At 41.8% G+C, this 19,443-nt stretch overlaps 1 protein-coding gene across 1 annotated transcript in view; it reads left to right on the forward strand.

Annotated features, from left to right (window-relative positions):
- LOC124788628 overlaps window positions 1-19,443 on the forward strand; it is a 495,884-nt gene that overhangs the window by 254,327 nt on the left and 222,114 nt on the right. The window contains exon 7 of the mRNA XM_047255898.1: window positions 1,129-1,308. Coding sequence (XP_047111854.1) covers window positions 1,129-1,308 — 180 coding nt within the window. The remainder of the gene's footprint in view (window positions 1-1,128; window positions 1,309-19,443) is intronic.

The following is a 19,443-nucleotide window of genomic DNA, read 5'->3' on the forward strand; positions in this document are numbered from 1 at the left end:
GCCATGGTCTCCGAGCTGATAGTAAAGGCTGCTACAAACGTCGTCGAACTGTTCGTGCAGATGGTTGTTGTCTTGCAAACGTCCCCATCTGTTGACTCAGGGATCGAGACGTGGCTGCACGATCCGTTACAGCCATGCGGATAAGACGCCTGTCATCTTGACTGCTAGTGATGCGAGGTCGTTGGGATCCAGCACGACGTTCCGTATTACCCTCCTGAACCCACCACTGGACTCGCATTCGGAAGGACGATGGTTCAATCCCGTCTCCGGCCATCCTGATTTAGGTTTTCCGTGATTTCCCTAAATCGTTTCAGGCAAATGCCGGGATGGTTCCTTTGAAAGGGCACGGCCGATTTCCTTCCCAATCCTTCCCTAACCCGAGCTTGCGCTCCGTCTCTAATGACCTCGTTGTCGACGGGACGTTAAACACTAACCACCACCACCACCACCACCTGAACCCACCGATTCCATATTCTGCTAACAGTCGCTGAATCTCGACCAACGCGAGCAGCAATGTCGCGATACGATAAACCGCAATCGCGATAGGCTACAATCCGACCTTTATCAAAGTAGGAAACGTGATGGTACGCATTTCTCCTCCTTACACGAGGCATCACGACAACGTTTCACCAGGCAACTCCGGTCAACTGCTGTTTGTGTATGAGAAATCGGTTGGAAACTTTCCTCATGTCAGCACGTTGTAGGTGAATGCTCTGAAAAGCTAATCATTTGCATATCACAGCATTTTCTCCCTGTCGGTTAAATTTCGCTTCTGTATCACGTCATCTTCGTGGTGTAGCAATTTTAATGGCCAGTAGTGTACATGCAGTTAAGAGGGCGTTGGTGGTGTGTTGTTTGTCGGTGTGTCTCTGGCTTCTCTCGTGATAGGCTCGCTTGATCGAGCGCCTGCTTATCGATCTTCACGCATCATCTTTGCCGACCGGTGTGCTGGCGACAGCTTACTCCAGCACAGACCTATGCAACCCGTAGTGCGCAGCTGGGGACTGGTCAGCGCCACTCGGCTTCTTTTGTCATATGCTCAAACTAAAAACATCTCTCTTTCTGGGAAGGTTCACGTCCCAAATTGCTCATTACGTTGCTCGAACGGAGCTGTTGTGCGCTTTGCAGGCGGCGGGCCTAGGCCACGAGCGCATCGTGGACGACGTGCTGGAGCGGCTGCCCACGGCGGTCAGCAGCGCCGACCACGAGGGCCGGCAGCCGCTGCATTACGCGGCCGCGCTGCGCGACGGCGGCGCCATGTACGGTAGACTCGTAGCTGCCGGCGCCGACGAGCAGGCGCTCGACAACGTGAGTACCAGCAGCGGGAGGAGTGCGGCAGCAAGCGGGGTGTGCGCAGTCACGAGTTCGTAGAATTTTTGTTTTGTGTGTTGGTATTCCGATTGCTATCAGTCTCATCTTCAACTTTTGTAGTCCTGTCTTCCTCAGTTGCGTGTAATATTACGGTATATTGATAAAAAAAGAATTACATATATACAACACCAAAACAAACAAACACACACACACACACACACACACACACACACGCACACAAACACAAACGCACACACAAATGCATACACGAACAGATCACAGATATTTCAATGATTACACTTGAAAGTTTGGCAGTTAACATTCGATCTTTGGGAAAAACATTTGACAGTCGGCAACAGAAACCAAAACATCGTATTGAAACAAGCGTTCAGTTCGTAGTGCTGTGGAATGGGGGGAAAAAACTCAAATTGGGATTCATAAGAAGAAGGACACCAAAAATGCAACAGGAGCGTAATATGTAAGAAATTGTCGACGCAGCCTGTAAGTACAGTTCAAAACTGTGGTGTCACCGCCAGACACCACACTTGCTAGGTGGTAGCCTTTAGATCGGCCGCGGTCCGTTAGTATACGTCGGACCCGCGTGTCGCCACTCTCAGTGATTGCAGACCGAGCGCCGCCACACGGCAGGTCTAGAGAGACTTTCTAGCACTTGCCCCAGTTGTACAGCCGACTTTGCTAGCGATGGTTCACTGACAAATTACGCTCTCATTTTCCGAGACGATAGTTAGCATAGCCTTCAGCTACATCATTTGCTACGACCTAGCAAGGTGCCTTTATCAACTGCTATTTATCTTGTGATGCATGTACCGTCAGACCGATGTTCACCAATTATGGATTAAAGTTAAGTATTCCCGCAGCTACGTACGTTCTTTGCTACTATAATTTCCTTTACCTGTTCCAGACCTCACGCCAGCATGCGTGAGCTTAAACGCGTGCCTTTCGGCTACCCGTCACTGTGGATTATTCCAGGCCACTGATGATGCCTTGCAGAAAATAAAGCCGAAACGCGTATGGCAATAAAATTGTTTTATTCAGTTGCTGTCAGACGGTCCATAAGTAAAAATTATCAATATACCGTGCTATCAGTGTATTTATCGATCGTCATTTTTTATTAATAGTTCACCGCTGCTGTTTAGACATGGTCATTTTGTCATCTGGAGACAGCGAGTGGAGCTGTGGACGCCAGAAAATGGAGTACCAAGTAGAGAAATTGGCACATCTCCGTCATGTTCTTCTGTTTGAGTTCAATAATGGGGTAACAGCAGCGGAGGCAGCCAGGAATATTTGCGCCGCGTATGGGGACAGAGCATAGCAAGAAAATTGTTTCCTCGTTTTAAGGAGGATAGTTTTGACATTAGAGACTCTCTACATTCAGGAAGACCTTCAGGGTTTAAAGAAGATAGTTTAAACACATTAATTCACAATGATCCACGTCAGTGTACTCGAGAACTGTCAAATGTGATGAACTGTGATTATTTCACCATCTTGCGAAATTTGCATGCAACTGGGAAAGTTCAAATATTGCGTGTATGGGTACCGCATGTTCTAAGCCAAAATCACAAAAATCAGCTGGTGGGCATATGTGCATCTATGCTTGCCCATCATCAATTGGCTCGTGAACAACACTGACCATTCCTATCATCTATCGTTCCTGGCGATGAGAAATGTTGCCCTTATGCTAACATACGGAAAAGAACGGAAAGGCTGAGCCCAAACAAAGCATCAACTTCCCGTACAAATACCTGCACGCATCCACAAAGATAACGTTGTGCTTCTGTCGGAAGAGGGGTAACCATCATTGCTGACATGTATTGTCAACTACTGAGACGCAGTCCAAGACCAACAACCAGAAAGACTCCGTGAAGTGATGCTACTCTACTATAACGTCCGCCCGCTACACTGACAAAAGACGCTCTACAGGAGTTGGCTTGGGAAATCATTCCACACCCTCCTATTCTACTGATCTTGCGCACTCAGATTTTCACCGTTCCCGCTCTCTTGCGAACATCCTTCAAGGAACTTCCTTTCCGGATGAAAATTCTCTCCGAACATGGCTCAATGGGTTCTTCGCCTCAAAACCACGTGATTTCTGTAGTCGCGGAATCGAAAACTTACTCCAGCGTTGGTGGACTGATGTAAATAGTGCACGAGAGTATACTGTTAATGACTAAAGTCTCTGTTATGTGTATCTGTTGTGTTTATTAAACTTACGGGAAAACGCTGCAAACTAATGCAGCAATCTAATAGTAAGCGTCGTGCTATCAACATTTTCCTGCGTGCAGATAGCCTGCTAGTTGCCAACTGTTCATGAACTAGGCAATTGTTGGCACAACTTTTAATCAACTGCCTACTTATCATCGTGGAATATTTGAGAGGGTGGCATCCTATAAGTAACTTTTTCTGGACGCACGCCTACTAAAAGTGAAATGTGAAAAATTAGGAAAATTCGAAAACACATAATTGTATATGCCACTACAGGTTGATATTACACGTGTTTTACTTGAATTTCTTAAGTAAAACAGCACCCAGTCACTTTTCGTATACTTTTATTTATGCCAAAATACGTTCCATGCTTTCATCCGTCTTCTATAGGCATAACACACCGTCCAGTCACATTAATGTGACCATCTGTCCCAAAGCCTGAACAGCCACCTTTTGCGGCGCGAGACGTGCGGGAAGATATTCTCTGAGGTTCTGGAAGGTACCGACAGGGATCTGGAACGATGCCGACTTAAGTGCCGCGGTCAGTTGCTATAGATTTCCCGACTGAGGATCCGTGGAGCGAACAGCCCTATAGGGATGGCCCCACAGATTCTCAATTGGGTTTAAATCTGTGGCGTTTGGTGGCCACGGGGGGTATGACAATCTCTTTCTGGAGCTCTTCGAACCACACACATACACTGCGAGCTGTATGACGTGTTGCATTGTCCTGTGGGTAGAGGCCATCGTGCCAAGGAAAAACAACTTGCATGTAAAGATGGACATTGTTCCCAAGTATAGATGCATAATTGTGTTGATCCATTGTCCTTCCAGAATTACAAGATCATGCAGGGAATGCCACAAAAAAATTCTCCCGAACATAACGCCGCTCCCTCCCCCCCCCCCCCCCCCCCCCCCGCGTTGCAGTGTGTTTGCTTTCAGACGTTTCACGCCGTACACACCAACAGCGATCTGTCCGATGCAGCATAAAACGTGATTCATGTGAAAAGGCCACCTGTCACCACTCAGCGCACGTATAGTGCGGTATTGGCGTATAAATTCCAGCCTTCATCGCCGATGAACAGCAGTCAGCGTGTGTGCATGAAGCAGGCGCCTGCTGCGGAGGCCCATACACAGCAATGATCGCTGCATGGTCGTCCAGGAGACACTTCTGGTAGCCCCTTGGTTCATCTGGGTCACTTGCTCAACAGTCGTCTGTACACATCTCCGCCGCCGTCCTTCACCCCTGTCATCTATGGCCCATGGCGCACCAGGGTTGCCCCTCGGCTCCGATTTTGGATAGCGTCAATTTGCCATGTATCGTGTACTTAAACTACTATGGTACACGAACAGTTTATAAATTCAGCATTTTCGGAAATGCTTCCACCTTTAGCAGAATGCCAATGCTGATCATGCGATTCAGGTCATTTTGTGCGTCAGGTAATTCACCCTGTTTCAGCGTTGTTACAACAACTGCGTTATTTTCAGCGTCCCCTCGACACGCTTTATTTACATTCTACTGTTAGTCCTGCTAAGCTGTCGTCTATGAGTGTGTACTGCATCTTGACGCCGAACATAGGCGGTGGTCACATTAATGTGACTGGACTGTGTACAAATATATTTTGTCAGTAAAATTTTTATCCAATCCATTTTGAACGATGCAGTCTCCATGTATTCTGTAACTCGTAGTACCTTTTTCCTCCAGTATAGTCTAAAACACAAACACTTTTAGGCTCGAAAACGATTAAAAATTTTTATAAAATCTTTCATATATCTTGATCGCAAAAAATACATTTATTTACAGTTAATTACTAGATTTGGTTGCTAAACATCCATCTTCAGGTCTCTTATGGTAAAGACTCTGTTTACGAACGTTCTTGGTTAGAATGCCTTCGTCAGTATATCTTGGCACATGGTCAATAATGGGACAGATTTCTATACGCTATTGTTTATACCAACGAAGTTACGAAGTGCAGTTCTGGAATACGGTTATTAAGAAGTGTACAAAGTACACTTAACCTCACTACGAATGGTACTTACTTTACTTTAGCACAGGCTTCCACTTATCAGCAGTTGTCTGCTCTTAGATGTCACAACTTTTATCCTACCAGCCTTCTCAGTCATTTCGAAAGCCTCAGGTTTCCCTCTTTGTCGCTCGTTCAATGTCCAACACTGTGAACCAAATGTCAGAATGCTTTCAACCACACCACACAAGCACTACTTTCTTTGTTCGTTTGGCTATGTGCCGAACCCAAAAGGTACCATTTAATGGCCTAATAGCTACCCTTGCTTGTCTTACTTTGTGGGATATCTACATTTCACACTGGCCACTCTTTTATCAGACACGCACATACGTTAGCACTTCCACATTTCCTATTCAGCCAAACTCAAAACCCAAACCCCGACATCGCCCACTTCAAAAAACGAGATAGTCTTCGTCAGTTAAAACTTACGGGCTAATAAGCCGTGATCGATGTATAAAAATTTCTCTTAATGCTTTCTCTCCGGCTGCGTAAGACATCTTCAGAGGTATAGTAGGAAACTTTCAACAAGAACTCGAGGGAGCACCGAAAATAGAGCAGTGTAGAGAGCACCACAGTCCATCACATAACGTCATTCTTACGGTGCAGCGTTTACAGCCAAATTTTATCTATTTTAACACATTCCTCTTTTCTGTTAAAATTGTTACGGTGCTTACCCACGAAAGGCAAAAGTCCCAAGTTTGAGTATCGGTCCGGCATACAGTTTTACTCTGCCAGGAATTTTCATCCATTAACTTTCTCATTTGATATATGGCATCAACCTTGTACAGAATAATAAGTATTTCATTGTCGGCAAACACTAATAAATGTAAACATTGACGTAGTGTTGCCACACCCAAACTTCTGCACTGTCTGTTCCAGTAACCAAATACAACTTAAATAGGGGTGGTAATACAGAACATCCTTGTCTTAGCCCTTTAATTGTTTTAAAACTTTCCAGTAGCTTACCAGCAACCTTTGGAACTGCACCGCTTTAGTGGTACATCCTTTTCACGTACTCTAGTAATGTACCACCCACTCCAGTAATTCCCAACGCTGTCTATAGCATCATCCTTCGCACAGAGTCAAAGGCCTTTTCTAGATCAATAAACACCAAACGGAGATCTCGATTTTTTGCATTCCTTTTCTGACAGATCTGGCGTACACAAAAGAGCTTATCCCAGCAGTAAAACCCGACTGTTCCTAAGATACAACGACATGCACATACTATTCCAATCCGTTCCTTACACAACCTACACATAGAAGCCATTACTCTTGTTCCCCTTAATTAGTCAGATCTCTCTTGCTCTCTTTCTTATATATGGGGATAATATATGATATCTTCCATTCTTGGGGTACTTCATCTCCTTGAATCACTTCATTAAAAATAGTTAATAGTGCTGCTTCTACTTCAGGTCGTTTGTACTTCAATAATTCCGTTACTATGCCTCCAAAACAGACTGCCTTTCCATATTTTTTATTATTTTTTTTTTTTTTGAGGCACTGATAAACTTTATTGTGAACCCTCTCTTCCACAGCTGCTCTTCTCAATACTCCTCCGTATCTCCTGTAATACGACGTTTGAATTGTGCATTTCGTTCAGAAATGACAATCATTCTAGCCCCTCTTCTAATTTTAGCAGGGGCTCTCACTTAACATATAAATCACCAGGCTTGTGTTGCCCTTTTGTATTCAACTAAATGTTCTACGTCAACACATTCCGTCTCCCACGACTCCTGTTTAGCTCCCATAACCATCCCTTTTACGTCACTCTTAATTGCGTTTCAGTGATCCCAATCTTCCTGCCTTTTAGAGCTTAACTATTTCCCGTAAACGGTCTTCTTTTCTTTAGTCATTTCTTTTAAGGCCTGAGTCATCCACGCACCACCCATCCCTCCTCCTCGTTCTCTTCCAAAAGCCTACTCAGTAGCTCGTAGTAAACATGGTTTTAAATCATTGTATAGTGATGTTGCAACTACGAATTGTAACTCGTCCATATATTTTACATATTATATTTATATATCACTCTGTTTATTATATTTTACTTTTCGAATATTGACGAGTTACACTTCGTAGCAGCGATGTGTATGCTTTGTAATCAAGTACACACTTCAACAAGCACGGTTCACAATTGCACTCTGTAACTTCGTTGGTATGTTGGTCCCGGCACACGTTCCCTACCCCTGCGTGGTGCAGTCGAGTTTTTCTTTGTTATTAACCTTTGTAGCGGAGATGAGAGGGAGAAAATCTTTGTTGGAGGGGGTTACGTTACGGAACATTGGTAACTCTTGTGGAGTTAGGAGGAATGGTTTGCTGAAGTAGCAAGTTATTAATCTTTCTTTAATCAATTCTTCTAACAAAAACATTTACTTAGTGAAGTATCGGACCAAAACCTCTTAATAGAATGTCAGATGGCTTCAATAATAACTAGAAAGGATGTCTATCAGAGACGAATGCTTGAGTGTTATTCAGTCTGTTAACTACGGGTCACTTGGCCTAAATAATCAGCCATCAGCACTGTGAACTACGGGGTGTTTAAAAACTCTCTCCGCAGTGCCGTATGATTGTTAGCCCCACGTGCTGTATGATTGTTCGCCCGTCTGGGTTTCTTCCCTTCAAGTGGACTCTCCCCACATTCTACTGTTTCGTTTATCTCAGCCAGCGTCAGTAGTATCGTTGGCGTGCGTCGTCACGTGTTGACGTGAACGTTTGAGTTTAGTTCGTCTGTTTCGTTCTTGTCAGTGTTAAAATGCTAAGCATTGAAGAACGTGTGTTTTTAGTCGAACAAGTGTTCAAAGCTGTCGCTAAATACACAGTTTCAGTTCGTCAAACATTTAATTCAGTTTTCCCGGAGACAACACTCCAACACTCTACACATCACGATACTGTTAACAAATTTCGAAGTACGGGTTCGGTGACAGATGCACCGAGAAGTGGGTCGTCCTAGCGTTTTGTCTGAGGATAAACTACTCGATATTTCCGATAAAATGTCCATGAGTCCGAACAAGTCAATAAGAAAACTCGCCCGGGAAATCGATGTTAGTGTCGGAACGGCCCACACAGCTGTAAGGAAAAAATTAGAAATTTTCCCATACAAAGTGACAGTCGTGCAAGAAGTGAAAAATACTGATCATGGCAAGAAACTGCATTATCATCAATGGTTCAAAAATTTCATTCAACAAAATGGAAGGGATAATCTTAATGAAAGGTTTTTCACTGATGAGGCATGGTTTTATGTATCCGGGTACACGAACTCGCAAAATTCTCGTATGTGGAATCCTGCAAATCCATCTTGTATTCATGAGGAACCACTTCATCCTGTGAAAATAGGAGTTTGGATTGCAATTTCTAGACGTCGGATTGTGGGTCCCATATTTTTCAACGAAACAATAAACTCACAACAATACTGCAGTGAGTTTCATTTCGGTATATTCACTTCGGCAAACGGCAAACGCGGCTAACAATCATACGGCACTGCGGAGAGACTTTATGAACACCCCGTATTTCACGAGCACTCACAGGCCACTTTACCCACTGTACAAGAGACAAGTACTAAGCAGTAATTTGTTCCTCTTATTCACTGAAACTCCGATATTCTAACTCCTCGAGACACACAGTCTCTGTTCAGCACCATTCTAATGGATGTTGTAAAACACTATTTAGTACCCATGTATTGTGTGTCCACCAGAGTCTCACCGTCTTCTCATAGTGTTGAAGTGTTAGTGATCCATCAGGTGCTGCTGCGGAGCATCTCTGCCCTCTGGAAGCTCGATAGTAGAATTGAGTACTGCCCCTGCTCACTGCTACATTACTCTTTTGTACCATTCTTAATGGACTCTGGTTGCACAGGTGCCTCTTCAGTCTCTTTCTGGAACATTCCCTTCGACCCTTCCCTGGACCGACATCGCCTTAGTGTTTGATTGTCTCTATAAATCGTAATCGGGATTCTTCCATTACACACGTTGGAAAGTTTCCTATGATTCCGTTGACCTCGACCCCCGGCGCCTTTGGCGGGTTGTCAAGTGTAGCCTACTACTTGCTGGCGCGTTTGGCCAACCTCGAAGAAGCAAATAGCGTCCATCTGCTTTGGGAAGCGTTATCTACCCCAGTATCCTGTTTGACTTCCTTCTTTCATGCACACAGGCCGTCTTGCTTATGAAGCTCGGCTACCTCTCTCGTTATGATCTGGCATGTAATAAGGTTTATTAAACTTTTCTAAGGTCATGACAGGTATAACCAACAGTGTATTGAAACCTTTCCCATTAGTGATCATGTGCCGAGATATACTGACAATGGTGTACTAATCTGCAGTGTACACAGAGAAAATCTTTACCATTACTGGGCTGAAAATGGTTGTTTGGCAGCCTAAACTAATAATCAGTAGTAAAGTAATGTTTTTCTGCTATCAAATCAGTTGAAATTTGATAAAATTCCTTAAAAGTTTTGGAAACACATAAGATCGCTTAATCTCGGGTCTTACTAACTACTAGGTCCACTTATGCACTAATGCAGCTCTGCATTCCTAGTACTTGGTATAAAGCACCTGCTATCTTTATCCATTTATACAAAGTCGCTCTCTGTGAGTTAGTTCATCTCTCACTACAGTGTGCATAACGTAACGTGGGACATACTTGGCTCTGACAGCCTGACAGGGGAGGGGGAACAGCGGCAGTGGTGGGGGATCCATTGCGTGTGGCGCCCATGAAGCTGTGGGGGAAGTGCATTTCAACTACTAAAGACTACTAACAAGCAGAATTTTAAATCTGCAGCTAGTGGCTCTGCCAACATTACATTACATTAATATTTGTTCATAGATCATGAATACGACATTTGGTAGTGATGTGGAACATGTCAGTTTAATCTAAGTTTTCACTACACATTTTTTAACGTTACTACGTCATATCTAGAAATTCATCTATCGAGTAGAAGGAGCTGTCATTCAGAAATTCTTTTAATTTGTTTTTCATTGCTGGTTCACTTTCTGTCAGACTTTTAATGCTATTTGGCAAATCACAAAAGATTTTTGTGGCAGCATAATTCACCGCTTTGTGTGCCAAAGTCAGATTTAATCCACAATAGTGAAGAACATCCTTCTTCTAGGGTTGTAGCTATGCTCTTCGCCATTATTTTTGAATTGGGATGAGTTATTAATAACAAATTTCATAAGTGAATGTATATTTTGAAGGTACTGTGAATATCCTCAGTTCCTTAAATAAATGTCTGCAAGGTGATCTGATTACACGCTTTTGCGCAATGGATACTTTTTCTCTTAATGATGATTTACCCCAAAATATGAACCATATGGAAGCATTGAATGAAAACAGGCATAGCAGGCTAATTTACTGATATGGTTATCACCAAAATTTGCAGTTCCCTTAACAGCATAAGTAGCTGAACCTAATGGTTTCAGCAGATCATCAATGTGTTTCCTCCAATCCAATTTCTCATCAGTGCACACAGCCAGAAATTTTGAATTTTCTGCCTTAGCTACAGACTTCTGTTCAATGTCATCAATGGCGTTATGCCATTTACTGTGCACAATTCTATACACTGTGATTTCTCAAAATTTAGTGAGAGTCTATTTCCAGAAAATCAATTAATAATTTTCTGAAAGACATTATTTACCATTTTCTCAGCTAATTCTTGTTTTTTGTGTGTGAGTACTATACTTGTATCATCAGCAAAAAGAACTAGCTTTGCATCTTCATGAACATAGAATGGGAACTCATTAATATACAGTGTGGTCAGAAAATGTCTGAAACGCTTGTAGGGATGTTGCAGGGCGGGTTGTACTGAGATATGAATGTTACGAAAAAAATTCGATACGTTGCGCCGCTTCCGAGTTATTTTGCATTGAAGTTAGCCAATCAGATCGTTGCGCGCGTAAATTCAAGTTTCAGCTAACGAGACAAAGCACTCATTGGGGAACACCGCCCCCGGCAGGCCGCTTGAGTGTGAGCGCGCTACGCCCCGATTGGCTAAATTCTATGCTAAATAACTCGGAAACGGAGCAACGTATCGAATTTTTTCTTAACATTTATGCCTCAGTACAACCTGCCCAGTAACCTCCCTACAAGCATTTCACACATTTTCTGACCACCCTGTATATTAAGAACAAGACTGAACCCTGTGGGACACCATTCTTGGTCTCTCCCTAGTTAGAGGACCCTGCTGATTTTTGCAGACTATCTACACTGTCAATTTCAAACTCCTGCTTTCTTCCAGTTGAATATGAATTAAGCCACTTCTGCACTGTCCCACTCATACCACGATACTTAAGGTTATCTGGAAGAATTTCATGATTCACACAGTCAGAAGCCTTTGAGAGATCACAGAATATCCCAATGGGTGATGATCGGTGCTGCTACATATGTGGCTGAGATTCCTACTCATCTGTTGGGAACAAGCTTTTAGTTCTCTGATGAAAATGCCATCAGTTCCATGTGAACATTTACTTTTGACTGAATTTATTATTTTCCTAATTTCAGTAAGAGAGGTGGGTTGAATTGCAGTTTTATCAAATTGCATTGGTATTGTCTCTTACTTATACAGCTTTGCACTATCTAATGAACAGCTGGATCCTATTTTCTCTACAACACTCAAAAAATGATTATTAAAATATTTTTTACTTCTGTCTTTTTGTTAACTAACTTTTCATCGAGTTTGATAGAAATACAGTCTTCCCTCTCGGTTTCCCTGTTTCCCTTTTAACAATATTCCAAATGGTTTTGATTTTGTTATGAGAGGTTCTAATCTTAGACATAATGCACATACTTCTGAACTTTTTAATAGCTTTTCTTAATACAGTGCAGTAGTTTTTCTAATGTTTGACAGTTTATGTATCACTACTCCTTCTAGGTATAAGATACATTTCCCTTTTCTCTTTACAAGATATTTTCATCCCTTTAGTAAGCCATGGTTTTTTGGATGGTTTCTTACAATTATCTTTCACTATTTTCTTAGGGAAACTGTTTTCAAATATACTCACTTATTAACAGGTTATGCCAGACGATCAACAATTCGACAATTCGGTAGTCTCTGACTAGAGCTCCACATAAGAAAATCTCTGCATAAACAGTTGAAATGTACACTTCAAACGAACACATCGCACAGCTCTGCAGCCGACAGTAAACTAGGGCAGTCGCCCACTTCGGAATAAAGGTGTGAACGCGCCCAGCGCTGACAGTGAGAATGCGTTCCTCCGCATTTGCTACTTTTTTTGCACGATATTTATTTCTGCTACGAGGTATATCACATGCTAAGAAGGCTGGCTTCTAAACTGCTAAAAGTACCAGGTTTTTAACTACCTGTTTTCAGTTCCCTGGTATACTATATGCTACCTCACTTTAGAGCCTTATAATACGAAAATAATGTAGACCTAATCTGGTCACGTATCATATGAACGTTGTTGTTGTGGTCTTCAGTCCTGAGACTGGTTTGATGCAGCTCTCCATGCTACTCTATCCTGTGCAAGCTTTTTCATCTCCCAGTACCTACTGCAACCTATATCCTTCTGAATCTGCTTAGTGTATTCATCTCTTGGTCTCCCTCTACGATTTTTACCCTCCACTCTGCCCTCCAATACTAAATTGGTGATCCCTTGATGCCTCAGAACATGTCCTACCAACCGATCCCTTCTTCTGGTCAAGTTGTGCCACAAACTTCTCTTCTCCCCAATCCTATTCAATACTTCCTCATTAGTTATGTGATCTACCCATCTAATCTTCAGCATTCTTCTATAGCACCACATTTCGAAAGCTTCTATTCTCTTCTTGTCCAAACTATTTATCGTCCATGTTTCACTTCCATACATGGCTACACTCCATACGAATACTTTCAGAAATGACTTCCTGACACTTAAATCAATACTGGATGTTAACAAATTTCTCTTCTTCAGGAATGCTTTCCTTGCCATTGCCAGCCTACATTTTATATCCTCTCTACTTCGACCATCATCAGTTATTTTGCTCCCCAAATAGCAAAACTCCTTAACTACTTTATGTGCCTCATTTCCTAATCTAATTCCCTCAGCATCACCCGACTTAATTAGACTACATTCCATTATCCTTGTTTTGCTTTTGTTGACGTTCATCTTATATCCTCCTTTCAAGACACTGTCCATTCCATTCAACTGCTCTTCCAAGTCCTTTGCTGTCTCTGACAGAATTACAATGTCATCGGCGAACCTCAAAGTTTTTATTTCTTCTCCATGAATTTTAATACCTACTCCGAATTTTTCTTTTGTTTCCTTTACTGCTTGCTCAATATACAGATTGAACAACATCGGGGAGAGGCTACAACCCTGTCTTACTCCCTTCCCAACCACTGCTTCCCTTTCATGTCCCTCGACTCTTATAACTGCCATCTGGTTTCTGTACAAATTGTAAATAGCCTTTCGCTCCCTGTATTTTACCCCTGCCACCTTTAGAATTTGAAAGAGACTATTCCAGTCAACATTGTCAAAAGCTTTCTCTAAGTCTACAAATGCTAGAAACGTAGGTTTGCCTTTCCTTAATCTTTCTTCTAAGATAAGTCGTAAGGTCAGTATTGCCTCACGTGTTGCAGTGTTTCTACGGAATCCAAACTGATCTTCCCCGAGGTTGGCTTCTACTAGTTTTTCCATTCGTCTGTAAAGAATTCGTGTTAGTATTTTGCAGCAACGATCATTCGAATAGGAAACGGAGATACCTCATACTGCAAATATGGGCAGAATCGGAAACGCAAATGAAAAAAAAATGTATTTATTAAAAATTTCAGTAAAACTTGACCATTCCCAACATTATTTCTTGAGAGAAGAGACGTTACTACATTGAACAGAGAAGATCTCTAGTGCATTTTATAATGGTTAACACCGTCTAAAAACTGTAGGTTCCAAATAATATGCTATACAAAGTATAATGCTAGACATGTTTATAGTAATTCACGACCTTTCAAATGCTTCGATGATTATGCTTTGAAACACTCCCATTCTTATACTCGTTTACTCTCTTGAAAATAAACATTGTTCTGAAAAAAAGTAGAAAACATTATAATGATATTTTAGTTTTTTGTATTTTTTAGATATCTCTAATATGTGAAGGACATAATGAAATCAGAAATTGGATAACAATTCAACATTTTTGGACATAAACAATAAGTTTATCTAAAATTTTGTGTGCGATTAGACATCACAATTGCTACGGAACAATGAGACTTGCACGTTGTAATACATTATTCCATAGACGATAGGGAATTGCTTCTATAGCGTCAACCTACCCGATGAAAGCTTTCAAGGCCATTGTCTACTTCTGTTATTACTTCTGGGCTGAGAGGCAGTGGGTCATGCTATGGCCAAGAAGAAAGTTTTCTAGGAATAATGAAAAACGACAGGCGCCCATAGAAAAAGTGTTTCTCCCATTTTAAAATGAGTTACTGATCACACTGGAAAAGTTTTGATAAAGGATTGAACTGAAAACAATTTTTAAGCCCACCAGTAAAATAAATGAAATCCTTAGATTTGTAACAGATGTACAATCTTAGACATAAAAACTGACCGCCGGCGGCCGCCACAGAGACAAAATCCGAGTCGTTCACTTAAGGTAGCCAATAAAACTGACCGCCCCTGAAGCTCTAAGTCCGGCCATCTGCACAATCTGGCAACACTGTAAGATGCGGAAGTGTTAGGAGGAAGTGTTGTCTACTTACGAGATGTTCTCGGGTTGTGTGAGCCCGTGGTCTAGTGGTAATCGTCGTGCGTTCTAAACTTATATCCGCGTGTTCGCGTCCAACTGTATTTATTTTTTTTTTTTTTTTTGCCACATTTCGGTCCAAAATTATGAGTCTGATTGAACATCGAAGATAATTCGCTTAACATTCTACCCACCAGCAATAACAAGTATTCCAAAAACAATTCCGCAGGACAGCTCGTGGCTGCGTCGCGATCATAACAGCTTACGCTCGAGCGTTTCCTCGCGCTGCAGCGGCTACGGGCTACCGGCCAGACGCCACCCGCCGCCTGTAATCCGGCGCCGCCCATGTGAACGCGCGCCACGCTGTCAGTGTATGAATCAACTGTCATTTTAGAATTTGAAATTCTAGTTATCATCTTGCAGTTAAGCATTGGATTTTGCATACTTGAAAATCATGAACTGCAGTTAAGCATTGTAAAATTGAGTCGCAAGTGGAAAAAGGTGTAACATCTGCAACACAACGTTTACTTTTGGTGTAACAGAGGGGTGAATGCAGAGGAGGCAGCTAGAAAGATTTGAACTGTGTGTGGAGCGAGTGCTTTTGGGAAAAATACGCCAGAAAAAGATATTCTTGTTTCAACAAAGATCGTTCTGGCATGAATGATTTTCCACGTTAATGAAGTCTCGACTACTGATACATGTGATAGATTACCATTTTACCATCATGCGACATTTGCATTCAACAGGCAAAGTTCAGAAGTCTGGTGTAGGAGTACTGCTTGCTCTAATTCGAAACAACAAAAATCAACGGAGTGACTATTATTGAACGTCATCAGTTCGCTCATTGAGCATTCCTATGCAGTACTGTTACTGGTGACGTGTTATGATGCCTTTATCGTTAACTTCCTAGGAAGAAATGAAAGGCTGAGCCCCACCAAAAGACGTAAACTCGAGTAAAGAGTAGTGTGAACATAATATTTTACATCTGATAGCTCCAAAAGTGTGTTTTGGGCTACGAATTCTACCCCAAGGGGTGTGTGCAACACAGCTGGAGTTTGTTGCCAACAACTGAGACACCTTTCGGTCGCAGTGTAAGAAAATCGAGCAACAAAACTACATCACCTGTGCTACTGCATGATAACGCACTCTGTTGATTTGAGAAACAAAACTATCCAGGAGATTGATAGGAAAGTCGTCGTCTCAGGCGATTGTATTGATAGGGAAGTCCTCTCTCAAGCACTTGTCCCTCTCGTCATATATTCGTAATATTTTACCTTTCCCGCTCTTGATCGATCAACCGTCAAGGCAATTCATTTCTAGACGAAAATACACTTAAAACTACTCTGGTTTAATGACATCGCTAGAACCAGTAGGTTTCTACTGGCGTAGAATTTGTAAACAACTTTAGCATTGTCAGATCGCTTTAGATATCATGAAATAAAATTCTGCTGCTGATTAATTTCTCTTTGATGATTACTGTTGCTTTTGGTAAACTAATGGAAAATGCAATTAAAATATTCACTGTACTAATACAAATTAAATTCAGCCTACTACAGAAACATCACGACGGCAGTCTATCTTAATGAAGCATTAAGTGTCTGTAAGACGATTGAGCCTATTTTAACACGAATTAGTAGGATATTAACGACTTATGAGTTCGAAAAGATCTGTTTTTACTTCATTTCCTGTATCATTCGCAAGTATTATGAAAATGTGGCATTTCATGGATAAAATTATGTATTCACAACAACAACAAATATTTCGGCAGAAAACAAAAGTGGCATTATGAATTTGGCAGTACCGTAAGGTTTTCACTCTGACACTAAGGGTTACTGAAAGTAGCAAGACGAATTTTGCTCGAGCGTTGTCTTGCGATTCCCTTATTGAATTTGTGTCAGCCTTCTTGTAGCTCTGCTACAAAAGAATTAAAAACCTGGCTTTCAGCGAGTCTCGAAAGGTGAACGAAAGCAGCTTGCACCTGGTAGCCAAGCTTATTTGTTACCTGGGAACTGGTTTTTCCTAAAGTGGGAAGACATCCTTTGTGGTTGAATTGTTGGAAAATGTCAGTCAGACGTATGTCGTTGGTCTAAGCGTTCCGGTGTGTTGAATTTGTACCAATGATTTTTCTACAGGTTTTTTCTGTCCCAAATAGAGAGCTGAAATCTCCCATTACTATTTTCACGTCATCTTGGATAATTTTGATCATAGTATTTTCGAGTGTGTTCCAGAATGTTTGGACATTTTCGGTGTTTTTCTTATTTTCGATGTTGGTGGGGGCATGTGCATTGATGAGTGTATATTTTTTACTGGGGCTCTGGATGAGCATATTCATAAGTCGATTGTTGATGGGCGTGATTTCTTTGACAGAGTTGATGATAGATCTGTGTTCGAGAAATGCAATGCCGAAGATTGGTACGCCTTTCGCTACCTTTTGTGGTATTTTGCTCTTGAAGATGCAATGGTTTCCGTAATTCAAGGTTTCATTGCCATTGGTCATGGTTCTTGAAGAGCAAGGATGAGAAATTTTTGTAGGTCGATATCTTTTGTGAGATTATTTAGTTTTCGTGTTTGGATCAATGTATCGATGTTTAGTTTTCAAATGCATGTTTTCTGCTTGTAGGGAAATTTACCAGAGATCTTCGATATTCTCTGCCGTGCTAACGTGGACTCCCCAGAATACGAAAATCCAACTGCCGCCGTTCGACAGGCGGGTTGTATACCACCCTGGGTAAAGTTGACTTTGCTTGCACAGTTCCTTGGTTTGGCCAGGGTGATTCCAGGACCGGACAAGACCAGAGGGTTTTGAAGCCTTTGGAAGCAAATATTTTCAGCCGAGCTCATTGAGCTAACAGACGGTGACCAGAGTAGCGGTGATTTTCATTCAGACGTGTCTGGATTTTGGGTTCAGCGGATTGAGTAGCCGTTCAGGATTGTGTTAGTATTTAGTTCACCCCAAGTGTATGATTTCCTCGGTACCACCCATATGGGGGAGGGTTTCCCCTATCGGCCACACGGAATTATTATTATTATTATTATTATTATTATTGTAATTATGTCAGCACCAAATCCGATATGGTGTATCTTCCCACCACTGAAATAGATGTGTATTGTTCGATTCAGCATTTCCATCACATAAATATGGGTTATAATTACGTTACACTGCTGCTAGTAGATATATTTTTCACTTTTTCTTAAACAGTTGCTACCCGTTACTCCATCATAGGAATTTATGTGCGCAGCGTTGTTGCAATACAGACGTTCAAATTATCCGATTTCTGTAATTTCATTTCGATACCAGATTGTTACAATTGGATTCAGCCAGTTAGTCTTAATGTGGATATCCGACTACGACTCTCATCATATGACAGACTGGGTAAACTACATTCTTAATCGGACTGTTGAATCTAGGTCAATTATCTATGACACGGCCTGAATTCTTAAACACTGTGGAAAATAATAATCCAATGTGCTTATTACAAATACGTTATTTAAATATAAATATATGAACTAACGATATAATAGTTAATTTACAAGAGCAGAGCCCCATCCATCATAGCACAGCAGTGCGAGATTGGTTTCAGGGCCAAGAGAGGATAAAGCTGTTGCCGTTTGTTCCACGATCACCGAACATCAACCAGATAGAGAACATGTGGGCAGAGGTAACAAGGTCATTGCCATGTCGACCTACAAATGCAAGCGACCTTTGGACGAATATAGAAAACGTACGGTGGGAAGTAAACCATCACGCTACACTGTCGACGACTTAATGAAATCAATGCCCCTACGCCTTCGAGAAATCTTACGTAATGATCGTGGGTGGGTTGGTTACTAGAAGTATACTCGTCCACAAAACCCATGTGGACAATTATGTGATATCGGTCAAACTTTGCTTTGTCGCAGCTCTTACGCATACAAGTCCATTTACTTTCAGTCTCCTCCTTACAATTCTTGCAATGCAAGGTAATTGAAAAATCTCATCCACTCGACGCCAACAGAGGAACTGACTGGTGCATGTGTCGTTCAACACACAGTACTTGTCACCCTCACTGGAATCAATGACTGTGTGTGGGTGTGTGTTTTCGTGTTCACGCACAATCTGAATCAATACTATTAACATTAGTGAGACAACCAACAATAAATATTGTATCAAATATGACTGTAAAGTATTTTAATGCAATGGGAAGTTACAAACTGAATTTTTACCCAACCCACGTCCTGCATAT

The sequence above is a fragment of the Schistocerca piceifrons genome, chromosome 3 (genome assembly GCF_021461385.2).
Source record: "Schistocerca piceifrons isolate TAMUIC-IGC-003096 chromosome 3, iqSchPice1.1, whole genome shotgun sequence".
NCBI lineage: Eukaryota > Metazoa > Arthropoda > Insecta > Orthoptera > Acrididae > Schistocerca > Schistocerca piceifrons.